This window comes from Cajanus cajan, chromosome 4 (assembly GCF_000230855.2).
Source record: "Cajanus cajan strain Asha chromosome 4, NIPB_CcT2T_4, whole genome shotgun sequence".
Lineage (NCBI taxonomy): Eukaryota > Viridiplantae > Streptophyta > Magnoliopsida > Fabales > Fabaceae > Cajanus > Cajanus cajan.
Genome location: NC_138520.1, coordinates 67274367 through 67289707, shown reverse-complemented (window position 1 = coordinate 67289707; position 15341 = coordinate 67274367). Strand labels below are relative to the sequence as shown.

The 15341-nt window shown below is 24.7% G+C and overlaps 1 protein-coding gene across 2 annotated transcripts; it reads right to left on the bottom strand.

Annotated features, from left to right (window-relative positions):
• Nucleotides 1-650: 650 nt before the first annotated feature.
• LOC109789259 (PH, RCC1 and FYVE domains-containing protein 1) lies at nt 651-8852 on the bottom strand. Of its 2 annotated transcripts, none has more exons than XM_083072873.1 (6): nt 8384-8852; nt 6826-6852; nt 3600-5675; nt 3377-3514; nt 2075-2544; nt 651-1563 (listed from the first exon to the last, which is right to left on the bottom strand). In XM_083072873.1, exons 1-6 carry the CDS (start codon nt 8429-8431, stop codon nt 1392-1394), a joined length of 2931 nt encoding a protein of 976 aa, XP_082928999.1. In that variant the 5' UTR covers nt 8432-8852; the 3' UTR covers nt 651-1391. The 2 variants fall into 2 exon arrangements, with proteins under 2 accessions (XP_082928999.1, XP_082929000.1); XM_083072874.1 differs by having other exon boundaries at nt 654-1563; nt 6762-6852; nt 8384-8851.
• Between the last annotated feature and the right edge of the window lie 6489 nt (nt 8853-15341).

Sequence of the window (15341 nt, the reverse complement as noted above, 5' to 3'; positions counted from 1 at the left end):
ATAATCGATTACAAGGAATTGGTAATCGATTACAACATTTTTAAGTTCAAAATAATTTGAAATGTTGTATCTTTAAATTCAAATTTTGAAATTTTCTCTTCTAGTAATCGATTACAAGAGCTAGTAATTGATTACCAGAACACGTTTTAGCATTTGAATTTTGAACCAAGAAGTTTCCTTGCTCTGGTAATCGATTACTTGAAGTAGTAATCCATTACCAGACAAATATTAAAACATTTGCTATATAAACTTTTTGATATAGGAAACTTTTATAATTATCGGTCAAAAATTTTTTTTTAAAATCTTTTTGAATACTACCCAATTAAACTTAATCAAGTTGAGTTATGTCGGATTTGTGAACTTTTTTTAAGTGACCCAACTTAACCTGATTACAATAGGGTTGGGTTTAGTCAAGTAATCAAGTTGAGCAATTAACTTTTAGCAATACACACATATATATATAAGTGATTCCCTCCTTTTTGTGCACACATTTTACTTGACATGTTTACCCTTTAGCAAACAAAATATCCATGTAAGACCAATATAAAAGTAAATAAATGCTAAGTTAAACAAATATGAAATAATTGTACACTTTAAATTTTTTAATATTTATTCAAAAATGTAGTTTAGGAAACACACGACTGCCATGATTACTTTGGAAATATAGTAACAATTCTTTTTTTCTCTCATCACTTTTTTTTTAGCATAGAGGTAACATAAAGATATGGAGTGCCTTTTCCATGCTAGTACACACGTCTATCCTCCAATGCATTTATCTATTTATTTTATTTGTGATTTTTTTTTATCACTTTAGAATAGGCTTAGATAACTCAAAATGTAAAAAAGAAACTAAATAATAAAATATAAGAAAAAAGTAATTAATTTTAAGCTCTTATGACCCATATAAAAAATGTTGAAAAGTTTTGGATTTAGATGACCTAACCTAAAAATGGAATAACAATATTAAAAGAATCTAAAATAGATTATATACAATAAAATAAGTTTACCAATAATGGATAATTTTTGTATAAAGACTATATGATAATTTTCTCAAGAAAATACTTACAAGAGAGGAAATGACAATTTATAGAAATAAAAATCTAAAATACAAAAAATAAAGTAAATTATAGGACAAAACTACGTGTTTACAATTACTACATTCATGCATAAAAAGTTAAACTTATTTCAACATCTTACGTGACTATTGTACATTCTAAAAATATTAATAAAATATTCATTTATCATTATCTACATAAATATTATAATCTACAAAACTCTTAAATTAATATACCTAGATACATTTTTTTGCTACATTGAAAGATTAATGATGTTTCTATAATCTATCATTTAACCAAACTAAGATAATACCTATTTAAAACTACAATTCTTGTTTAGGAAGATGTTGCCTCAATATTTTCTTCGGTGGGTGGTGGTGGGGGTAGAGTGTTATTAGATGACCTAGTACCTTCAGAAGTTGTAGCTTGAATACTATATTTTCTAAGCACCCTATCTTTGTTTTTGTTCCACCATTCTTCTGCTTGATGTTCATGAAACCTTCGTTTGCTGCATAAAGAAATATATGAAGAAATCATTAAAAATTTAAGATAAAATAAATAAAAATAGCTAATGACTTGTGACTAAAAAAATTAATGATAATTGAATAAGAACTAATGAACACATGTTAATATCAACTAAGAATTAAAAAATATATTGCTCAATGAAACAAAAGATTTAACTTATACAAATTTCTATCATTCTTAATTTTTATAATGGAAATCACACAATTAATGGTTTGCTTGCAAATCTAATACCTAGTGTTTTTAAAAGAAATTTAATACCTAGTTGATTGTTCATTATGTAATGCATTTATTATTTATTTATTGGGTATAAATCTAGTTATTATTTTAGTCATGTTGCACATGCAAAATTGGATATACATATATTGACATAGCTATATAATATTAACATATTTGTGAAATTGTATTATAACAAACATTTCAAACACAATCACATAGCATGTTGAAATAGAAATTAAAAATATAGAATTTGTTAGATCAATAAGCAACTTTAGTACCTGAATCTAACTCGTTTAAACACTTTGACACCACCAGGCTTTACTATTAGTGTCACATAAACGCCAGGTTCAAATTGTTCAATGACATGTGTTTCTCCTTCTTTGCTAGATCTTGAAGACTCTTGAGATCTTGAATCATTTTCAGAGTTTTGTGAAGGCATTGATGTTTCATTGTTTGATAAAGATGAGTTATTGTTTTCTTGAGGAACATTTTCTCCATCTTGTGATAATGGATCAACACCTATAGTTTCATGATTTTCTTCTATTTTTTGTTCTTCTAGCTTAGAAGAGCTACTATTTGAGTCAAGTGTATCAGGTACATTTGGTTGTTGGGGAATCATACTTGAAGATGTCAAAGGTGATTCAAATTCTAAATTTTCTTTTAGAAAATCCTCAGCTCGAGTAAGTACAGTTTTCCAACTTTCATTATCTAAAATTTCTGATGGCAACTTCTCAATCATTTCCTTCAACTGGATAAAATAAAAAACAAGTCAGTTAAGTTAAAACTATGTACTAAATTTTTTTATTAATTAACTAACTCATTTATTACTTTTCATTTCTTGTTGACTAGAGTCTCCCCTCCCAATTAAATCACATGATTAATAACAAAAAAACAAAAATAAACATAAAGTTTTTTCATTTGTGGAGTTATCCCTCTAAAAATTCAAGTATATGATTTTAAATCTTATAATACAATTGAATAAACGTGTTTATAATTAATTCAACCAAGTGTATATCATCATCGTCTATTTAATGTAACACAAGTTTTATATTTGAATATTAATTATTTTTCTATCAACATTGATAATCACATTACAATAAATATATATATATATATATATATATATATAAAACTTGTATGTTAATAATAACTTATATATTTATATCTTCTATTACGTCTTTCATAATTTTTTTTAATATCAACTTAATTCTTATACATTTCTTACTTATCCTAGTATTAGCTTTTGGATACATATTTTCTAAAGTTGTTAAAATCATATCAATATATATAGTCATTCATAAGTACTCGTTAATGAAAAATAATATTGTAATCAATAATAAATCATTTTTTATTTTAGTTTCTTAAAAAATAGATATAATCAAGGAATCTAAGTCTTTTTAAAACTGCAAGTTCATAGAAATTATATTTATCATCAAAGATTACTTAACATGTGATCACCAACATGATTTTAGATTTTCATGTCCATTTATTTATTATCATTGTTCAATAATTAAAGTAATGAAAACATATTTTAATAAGTCAATAAATTAAAATATAGACTTGTAATAAAACAAAGATACCTGATTTACGGTAGACTCAAAAGATTCTTTCATTGCTTTATGCCTAGAATTTTCTTCAGCTGTCAAGGAGGTAGCTTCTAAGATGTTTTTCTGGAGCTTTTGAATTTCTTTGTCATTTCTTAGCTTCAAACTTTGGATCTATATGAAAAAAAAAATCCATAAACTTATTAATAATGATATAATATTTATTCAAGAATATATAATGAAATTGTAGTAAATTTACTTGGTTTTGCAATTTTGAAACTTCTTGGTTCAAAAGTTCATTTGTCTTCCTCAGACTATCAATAAGACTTCTAGAAAATCCTGAAGTTCTAGAACGTTGTGGACTTTGTCTTCTTGAATAAGGAGATGTTGGTCTTGAGTTGAGAGGTGGAGTTGGTGGTGGACTAGGAGCTCTAGCAGGCTTCATAATGCTTTGAGTGGAATTTATTGAACTTCCGAATGCAATATCATTTAATTGTAGAAGTGATGGAACTTGGGAAGTTATAAGCATAGAAGAATAATCATATTTGTTTCCCAACTTATTAGTCCTCATATCACTGTATTTTAATGGATCTATGATAGGTGGCAAAATAAGTCTTGCAGACTTTATTTCTCCTTGGCCAAATTTTTCCCTATTGACGTCTATGGAATTACGAGGTGCAGTAGTGATTTTTCTATTAAGATTGGCAGCATTACCTGCCTCAACAGCTTTAAGCTTATTATAACAAGAGTCACACACACGATGAGGTTTTCCTGGTGTTGGAGCTAATGCTGCTTTCAATACTTTTCTTGAACTACAACTATGACAATGCACCAATCCACAATTATAACAATTATGTCTCTTTCTAGTAAAACCAAATGGTTGTCTACAACCAGTGCAAATAGATTGGTCAACTCCAGAGACCCATTTATGAATGCATATGCAAGATGTAAAGTTTGAGCCACAAGAAATATTTTTTACATGTCTATCTCTCAAGGATTCAATAAGTGTTGGAGATTTTCTATCCTCTATGTCTCCATGTCCCAATCTTCCATTAGCACCTCTCCCCCAAGTATATAATTCACTTCTTGATGTCAAGGCAGCAACATGATGAGATCCACATGATATTTCCTCAACAAATTCACCCACTAACTTATCTTGTACTAGGATAGGTACTTTTCCATCAGCTAAAGGATTTCCTAGTTGACCATATTCAACATTTCCCATAGTAAATATATGACCAGATGTAGTAAGAGCAACAGTCATAGTGTGTCCACAAGCTATCTGGTGGAAATTATATTCAATAAGTGTAGAGACACATGTGGGTTGAAGGTATGTTTCCTTGTTTCCATGTCCCAAGCGATATTTGTCGCCATCGCCCCAAGTGAAAAGCTTTCTAGATGAAACATTTGAACCTGATTGAAAAGTAACCTCTACAATAGCTGCAGTATGCCATACTCCACATGCAACTTTAATAGTTTTCAGTCCACTTAATAATTGTACCTCCTTTGGATATGCCACACTTTCTCTATTTCCATGACCTAAAACACCAAATGTTCCATCACCAAAGGTAAACAGTTTCCCATTAGAAGTAGCTAGTGCTGAATGCCATGTGCCACATGCAATAGATATAACTTGAAGTCCTTCTAAAGGACCACTAACTCTCTTTGGTATCCAATGGCTAACATTAGTTCCATGACCGAGAAGTCCAACATTATATGTACCATCACCCCATGAGAAAAGATCATCAGATGTAGATACAGCGCATGTATGATTCTCTCCACAAGCAACAAAATCTATATTAGTAACTGCCAAAACTTCAACAAGTTGAGGGCGACCAAAATCTTTATCATTTCCATGACCAAGTCTTCCCCCATATTCTTCTCCCCAAGTAAAAACCTCTCCTTGCCTAGTTACTAGAGCAATGTGTCGTACACCAGATGCAATTTGTTGAACATCAAGAACAACACTTGACTCTAAAGGCTTAGGAATCAACACATCTATTGTGGAAGGAGATTGAGTGCCAAACCCATCAAGTGAAACACCATCTGCCCAAACCTCTCCCCATATATAAACATCACCTAGTGATTCTATGTCATCTGGTCCGGATCCTCCACTTGAACAACTAGGTGTACTTGACACACTAATACGAAATCCATCACCAATACTTGTTCTTGGTTGCATATTAGCACAATCTAACCTTGCATTTGTGCCTTCCAAATTCAATGAAGACTCACGAGAAGTAAAATTAAAATAGACACTTTTATGAGCAATGCTTATTGCAAATTCTAGTGTTGCACCAAAAGGACTACCATTTGAAATAAAATTAACACCATCCTGAAAATTGAAATTTGAAAAGTACCTAATTAATGTTAACATGCTCGTGAAATATAGACTTGTAAGAAATGATTGCTATATGAAACAACAAATGTTTATGATAGAATTACATAGAAAGATGGAACACATTTCACAATATGTACTTATGTCAATGCATGATCAAATTAATTAAAAAACAATTAAAAACTTGATTATTTATTTCATATAATTTCCATTACATAAGATTTTATTTAAGTTATTTTTAAAATTTGATTATTGATGTGTCAAATAACATAGAAATATTGATACTTAATTTATGATAAATGTTTTGAAATATATTATCTTACAATGATACTTTATCTTATATGTTGCATCAATTATTTTCATCTTTATGCATCATTTCAAGTTTTTAACTTAATAAATAAATATTTACAACGTACAAGTTTTTTCTTCTTCAATTTTTTATATCAAAATTATTATAAAAAATATCTTAGTGAAAATGTTATTTAAAAATAAAATAAATGAATACAAATATACTCATAATTTTATAAAATATAATGAATATATTTATTCATAATTTACTAAATTTATAATTATGTTATACATATTAATATTTTTAATTCAACCCTAATTATATTTTTATCATGTTAATTATAATTTAATAATAAATATTGATGTTAGATTATTTTTAAAATAATTTTTTTTCTCAAATAGTAACTTATAATTAGCATTGTTATAAAAAAATGTTTAATATTTTAATTATATATTAAACTTTTATATCAATTGTTAATGTTTGATAATATATTATGTTATTGTATGTGTAAAATCATTTTTCTTAAGTAATAATTCATTAATTGCATTGTTGTTGGTACTTGTAAAGTTAACAAAGAAAAAATAAAATAAAATCATCATTTAAGTTGATATAATTGTAGAATTTTCTTTAACTTAAGAATTAGAAAAATTAAAGTCTCTAATTGCAAAAGTTGTAAATATCAATCCATAAAAAAAATTTATAAGAACAAGAATTCACAATAAATCATCCCATGAATAATAAGTAATTAATAATATAATGATCATTGCAATAGATCGATTCATGATAAAACTCACATCAAATAATTTCCCTCTGACGCTTTTAGGTACAAATTAATGTCTTAAGACTTGTAAACCATACCTCAGCCTTGCCATTGTCCTTGCATATCTAAAATTAAGACCAATAAAATCACTTTATTCAAAATTTTGCAACAAATATTGAGAAATTTGAATGCAATATTAATATATTTTCTAACCAAATCAAGTGTTTGCTCCCTATTATTATAAATAGGAGAAAATGAAAGATAATTCTTTTTCTAGTTGCAAATATCTTCTAAGGATAGCCTATAAAGAAATCGTCACAAAAATATGAAACACTTTTAAAAGATTGTTGACACCGACATAAATATCAACTAATATCCCATGATCAAGTATATGTTACTTACAGTTCTTTGTCCAAGGGTAGTATGAGAAACTAAAGGCAATTTCAATTTCCTTTCCTTCTTGTAAGAAATCCAAATTATTGTTGTTTCGTCTTGTTAATGCTACTAGATATGAAATTATTTAGAGATATCAAAATCATCATACTTGTGTTTACTTTAGATATTAGAATGTGCATGTTTTTATATTCACATTATATTTAATTTAATAGTAAAACCTCACTGAAAAGAGTCTAAATAGAGAGATTTTGAATAAGCAAACTTTTGACTTAATTTTTTTATTCTACTTTATTAACTGAGTTCCTTTCTTTAAGGCAGTAAATGCCTTCAAAAAAAGTTGAAACAAACATTATTAAGTCCTAGTTAGTGATACATCTATTTAATCAAAATACTACTTAATAAATTATAGCATCAATGAATCATGTGACGTATCTAAACATATTTCCAATAAACATGACTTTTATTTTTCTTGTAATTTTTTGTAATAAGGTTATCTTAATTCTTGTTAAATAAGAAATAATCAAGAAGTGTGCAATACTATTTCTATTTTTGCAAATTATCAACTTATTATTTTCAAAACATCAACTAGTTGTTGATACTACATCAAATAATATTGCTCAAATTTCATATTTTGTTTATGTAATTACTTTCATATATTTTTTCTCCTCATTATTAATTATTCAATTAAGATTTTTCTTTCTTTCTTATGCATGTGACTTTGTACAATACATGTAATGGTTCATCTTTCAATTTTCCCTTAAAATTTTTCTTGACATAAAAAAAAATGCAACTGGTTATGGATATTTGTTATCTTCAGCCAGCTAAATTGCTTTAGTCAAGGAAAAACACATTTTTACTATAAAAACTAAAAATTTAAAAGAAGTTTTAAATTGGTTTTAATTTTAGTGTTTACCATAGCTACAACAAACCATGATCACATACAACATTAACACAATGGCCAATATCATCTCATAATGACCCCCAAAGTATTACTTACAGTGATTATAATCATAAATGTCAATCAAGTGATAACATCTTAATTGACATTAATGTCCTAAAACAACAATCCTAAAATTTTAGTTTGTTTTCATTATGGACATAATTAGGTTAGTTTTTTATGCAAACACAAAAATAAATAAATTGAATAAACATGTTTTAATTTTGATCACATTCACAAAAGGAGAAAGAACACATCTAGAGCAAAATAAATTTAGAAAACAAGTTAAGAAAAATAAATAAGAAACTTAAGTCATAACTAACTTGCTCAATATCATGCTCAAGACTTCCATAACTAGCGAGATCTGTCATTCCATTTGCAAAAATTTGTAGGGAAATTGCCAAAGATAAAGCTCAAGCGATAACAACTGCATCAAAATCTCCATAGATAGGTATGCTTTGTGCCTTGACCTCTCATCAAAATTTCTAATGATGTTGATGAAAATTTCTAATAATTGAAATGTCACACAAGAACCTTGATTATCCTTGCATGTGCATTTATTGGATCCAAATGCAAAGATGAAACATGTAATAAAATTACATACAATTACTAAAAAATGAGAATAAAAAAATCAAAGGGGGTGGTAAATGGTATGAAACAATGAAATTAGCATCAAGTGTCTCAATTTCTAGAAAAATTAGATTTTAACCAAAGAAACCATGATAATAGTTGCAGATCAATGAAACAGAAAGAAGAGAGAGAGGAGGCGAAATGAGTGGAAAGTAAATGGTCAAATTTCCAAGAAACCTAAAACTTAAGAAAGTGGGGTACTTACATTGTGTTCATGTCCACTAACTAACTAAACGTCTTTTGCCACTTGGCTTCACAGATACCCATATATATAAATGTGTGTGTATTATATAAATATATATATATATATACACGCGCGCACATATATATATATATACATACATATATTTCTCTCAAGTTATTAATTTGTGTATGTTGTGATTAAAGTTATTTTTATGAATTTTTTTATATGCATCACTTAGCTTTTAGAATTATTTAAAAAGGTATAACCAACCATTTGTTCTTTATAATTATATATTTTAATTAGAAAAAATATTATATTTGTTGAGTTATTTTGATTTTTTTTTTCATTATTTACCATTCATTGGTTATTTTATTTTATTTTGATACATAATAAATTGCATTTTTCTTTATCCAAAGAAACTTATATGGTTTACTCTTTTATTTTAAAAATTTTGTATTTTTATAAAAGATTAAAATGTGATGTATTTTAATATACTTAATTCAATGTGAAAAAATCATGACAATTTTTTTCAACTATCAATTATGGATAATTAGTTTTGAATCTTCTGATAAAGATCATTAATTTTTCAACAACCAACAAAAAACAAAACTTAAGAAATAAATTATCATTTTCAACCAACATGGCCACGAAAATTGCTCACTCAATTGATGCAAGAATTTGACAATTTAATACAACAACAAAATCCCAAGAACTCCCCTTACTTCAAGTCACCAAGAAAAAAGAAAAAAGAAGAAAATGGTTTCTTCCCGGATAACTTTACACATTGCGACGGTTTGGGAACCGTCGCAGAGTCGTCCGTCACCAGGCAATTTTGCGACGGTTATCAGAACCGTTGCACAAACCGTCGCAAAATTGGAATTGCGACCGTTTCATCAACTGTCGCACCAAATGCCTCTATATTAACATTGCGACCCTTTCATCAACTGTCGCACCAACTGCCTCTAAATTAATATTACAATCCTTTTTTTACCAGTCAAAAATTATAATTTTTTTTTATTTTAATAAATTTATTAATGTAACAATCCTCATATTTGGCCTTTCAAGGATTTTATTTCACGATATTTCACTGTTTAGCATGTTTTATCCTTACTTGTGCAATTTCTGGGAAACTTCCCAGAAGGTCACCCATCCTTGTACTACTCCAGGTCAAGCACGCTTAACTGTGAAGTTCTGATGAGTAAGCTACCGAAATGTATATGTATGTTGTCAGTATAACTTGTACAGATTAATTCATTTAAGTCATCCTCAAATATACAATCTCATATCTGTATTATAATAATAATATATAATAATTTTATATTACAAATAATAATAATAATAATAATAATAATATATTTAGTTATTCTTTATTTATATGTACTTACTTTTATAATTAACATCTACTTATTTCGATTTAAAATTATAATTTAAATTTTTTAAATTTTTTAATTTATAATGATAATATAATTTATAAAATTATAAATATTTATTTATTACATACTTATAAATTATTTTAATATTTTAAATAAATTATTAATTAATTTAATATATTTATTTACCTTAAATCAAACATATAAAATTCAAAAAAAAATGTATTTATCCTTGTTTTATTTTCTAATTATCAACTATTAATAAAATACTAACTTAAAATCTTATCTAATTATATATAATATTCTCATATCAAATTTAAAACCAAGTATTAGTTATACAAAAATATTAAGATCATATAGTAAATTGTCAATAAGATTTTAGTTAAATAATTTAAAATAATTAATGTTTTAATTATATTGTTAATTAGAAAATAATTTATTCCAAAACTAATTAATTTTTTTATATTAATTATTAGTAAAATTTAATAATTTTTAAATTAACAATTAATTGGATCAATGAAATTCAACACACACGATGAATTATTGAGCGGAATAACTTTACCAAGAGTTATTTTGTAAGTTATCTTAAATCAAACATATAAAATTCAAAAAATATATTTATCCTTGTTTTATTTTTTAATTATCAACCATTAATAAAATACTAACTTAAAATCTTATCTAATTATATCATAATATTTTCATATCAAATTTAAAACCAGTTCTTACATTTTCGACAAATATAAATTTTTCTAAAATATTTCATCAATAATATAGTTTTTCCTACAAAAATTTTCTCATCAAAAATATAAATTTTCTGACAGATTTAATTTTGTTTTTATAAGAAATCATCTTCGATTAATTTAACATTTTGTATATATGATTTAACAGTAAAAGATTTTCAATTTAACGGTTAAATTTACAAAATTCACATTTAATATAAAGTTATTGAGTTGTGTAACACTTAGTAAAATTTACACTGATGTAATTATAAACCCCCTCATATATATATATATATATATATATATATATATATATTAAATGTGACTTTTACTAAGTATTACACCGCTCAATAACTTTATATTAAATGTGAATTTGGTAAATCCAACTGTTAGATTGAAAGTTCATATCTCTCAAAGATTATATATACAAAACTTTATATTAATCCAAGATGGTTTGATACTTCATTTTTATAAAACAAAATTGATGTTATATATTCATTTTAAAATACACTAAAATATAAACAATTTGATTACCTTCCAGTTGTTGTTCAATTTTAACAAAATTTGATATACACTTATAAAGTGATATGAACTTTTAATTTAACGGTTGGATTTACAAAATACACATTTAATATAAAGTTATTGAACAACATAATACTTAATAAAAGTTACATTGGTATAATTATAACCCCCTATATTATATATATATATATATAGGGACGGATGTACATTTGGAATAGTGGGCACTTGCCCCACTACTATTTGACATATACATAATTTTTTATCTAAAAAAATAATATATTTTAAAAAATAAAAATTATATTCTAATAAAATAAAAATATAGATTCAGAAAAAATGTTTATTTATTTTATATCTATCAAATTTTTGAAAGAAATTAATTCTCATGTAATAAATTTTTTTTTCTTAATAATGAATTAATTTTTTAAAAAAGTTTAATTATAATATATATATATGTATATATATATATATGTCTTAATATTCACATATATAATGTAATATATTAAAATAAAAAGTTTTTTGATAAAATAAAATTTTTACTATGCATGTTTATCTTTTGTGTTTTTTTTTTATTGTATACGTTGATTGAAAAAATCAAAATAGTAAAATTATATATATTGATTAAAAAAATCAAACTAAGAAAAATCAGAAGATTTATGTTCCATTTAGAATTGTTATTATAAGATATATTTTAAAATAAATTATCATCTAAAAATATATATTAGATATTAAAAACATATTTATATCATAAATAAATTAAACTGGATTTTTATAAATTTTAACATATTTATTTTTATATTTTTAAAGAAAGTATATATAAAATTGTTAATAAAATATAAGTTCATTAAGATAATATACATAATACTTAAAAAAAAACTTTTAAATTCTAATAAAAAAAATGCTGAAAATTTTGCGACGGTTTATGACTAACTGTCGCAATGTTAAATTTGCGACGGTTATGATTAACTGTCGCAATGTTAAACTTGCGACGGTTTATCATAAACTGTCGCAATGTTAAACAAATTTTGCGACAGTTTATGATAAACCGTCGCAATGTTAAACAAATTTTGCGACGGTTTACGATAAACCGTCGCAATGTTGAACAATTTTGCGACGGTTTTGAAAAACCGTCGTATGAAGGGTCGCAATATCAAAGCGACGACGGTTTCTAGATAACCGTCGCAATTTGTCCGTCGCAATTTATCATTTTTCTTGTAGTGTTTTCAGCTCTAAACTCTAAATCACCAACCAGCCACCAAAAATCACTCTCAAGGGAAGGATAGAAGAAAATGTGCAAAGTTAAAAAAGAATGTGGTTCTCCACGATTCTAAAGTCTCTCTAACCTTTTTTTTTATTAAACTTTTATAAAAATGAACGTATAAAGTCCACTTCTTAAAAAAGACCTCATATATCCTTTTTTTTAAGAGGTCAACTTGACATTAGCTTAGAACAACTCCTAAAACTAAAACGCATAAGAATTTCTTAACCTTTAGAGTCGTACACTATTAAACAACTAATCACAACAACATTTAGATTAATAAAATCAACACAATACATCAAATTCACAATGTTACAATTCTTCCCAATAACAAAAAATATTGTCCTTGAGAATTGACTTACTTGGGAAGAGATATGAATATTGATTGTTGAATTGTTCCTCCAACTCCTATGTAGCTTTATCCCATAAGACTTTCACCAAACCAATGGAACTGTCCCTTAATTCCTTTAACTTGTGATCAACCACAACAATTAGCCCCTTCTCAAAATTCAACTTCTCTCTAACATGTACCTCATCTTATTCCACCATATGACTCGGACCATATTAGAACATCCTCAATTGAATCACGTGAAACAACTAATTACAATAACATTTAAATTAACAAGATCCACATACACATATACATGCATAAAATTCACATTCAACATTTATGATATGACTACAATTTTCTGGATTAATGTATTATTATATAATTAATAAAATTTTAATTTTATATTATGAAAACATTACATTACAATGTTTATGGAGAATATAGGTGAAATATTAAAGTAATTAATGTAAATTACGTTATAAGAACATATTATAACTACGTTATTAATTATAAGAATATTGCACTATAAATTTAATTTTATAACTATAAAAATTAATAATTATTATAATTAATGTTTTATGACATCGTTACCATTTTGACATTAACTAATATTTGATCATGTGCAACACACAAACAAAATATTTATTATATATAAAAAATTATAATATATATATAGAAATAAATAAATACTATATCTATATATATATATATATAAATCATAATTAAATTTTGTATAAATAAATATTTTAAACATATAAATTATATATATTTTATAATAATATATAAATTATATTTTAAATTTAATTATGATAAAAAAAATTATATTATAGCATAATATTATTTTTATTTATCGATAATTTATTTTAAAAATATTAAAATTTATTTCATAAATAATTATAATAAATAAAAATCGAATTTGTTAAAAGGTTTTAAAAAAATCTCTAAAAATTCTCTTATAAAAAAAAGTATCTAAAAATGTTCTCATGCTATATAATGTTCATGTTTAACATATAAGAATTAATATATTATTTTATAACTAATTGAAATTTTTTTATTTTATATAAATAGTATATTGAAAATAAAATAATATTAACATTTATATTTTTAATTTTAATATCAATATAATTAGTATTTTGTTTATAATATTTATGTCTTCTATTTACAGAAATATTTTTGTAACATATTTTTAGAAGATTTGTGTAATATTATTAATTAGTAAATTAGTAGTATCAGTAATCAACATTTATATATAAAACATAAACACAATTATCTTTTACGAGAACATTTTTAAATTTTTTTTATGAGAGGGCTTTTAAGAATTCTTTTAAATTCATATAATTATTTATGAATTAATTTTAATATTTTAAAATAAATTATCAATAAAATAAAATAAAATAATCTTATGCTACAACATAGATTATTTATCATAAATTTAAAATATAATTTATATATTTAAAATAATTATTTATTCAAATTTTAAATATAAATAACATTAATTTATACACATAACTTGTTTTAAATTTTAATTATATATAATAAATATTTAATCTATATATTACACATACTAAAATATTAATTAATAATGAAACACAAATTTAATAGTGATTCCAAATCTATATTTATATTACGTTACAAAGTTTTTTTTTTTGTTTTTTGAAGAATATATATATATATATATATATATATATTCAATTTTTAATGTTAATTTTGAGGAATTTTGTTGTAATAATAAATAATTTTTATGCATTAATAATTTTATAATAATTTTTAATTTTTATATACTTAAATATATAAGCGGTTATCACTTATCTTCATTTTTCTCATTTTAAATTATGTTATTATTGTTCTTTGTTTGTTTTGGTTTCATGCTTGTTAATATTTATTCATTTTTGACCTTGATTATAATAATTACCATCTTAAGAATCATCGTCTCATCTTTTGTAAAATATTGGAAAAAATTATTAATTTTTCAAAATAATTATATGCATTATTGTATAGATTGTGAGAGCAATTATTGCATGTAGAAGTTATGGTGAATGATAAATTATTTCATGTAAGATTTATTTTATAAGCATTGCATGTAAAATTTATATAGAAGTTGTTCACTTTATTATAAGTAAGATTAGATGAGTTTTACAAACATGTACTTACAAGTTTCATGTTGCTTTATACGTGAAGGATCCACTTACTCCAAGAGTAAGCCATACTACTTTCGAAGTAAGTGGATCTCCCACTCACTCTAAGGATATAAGTTGTGGTAGACTCACTCC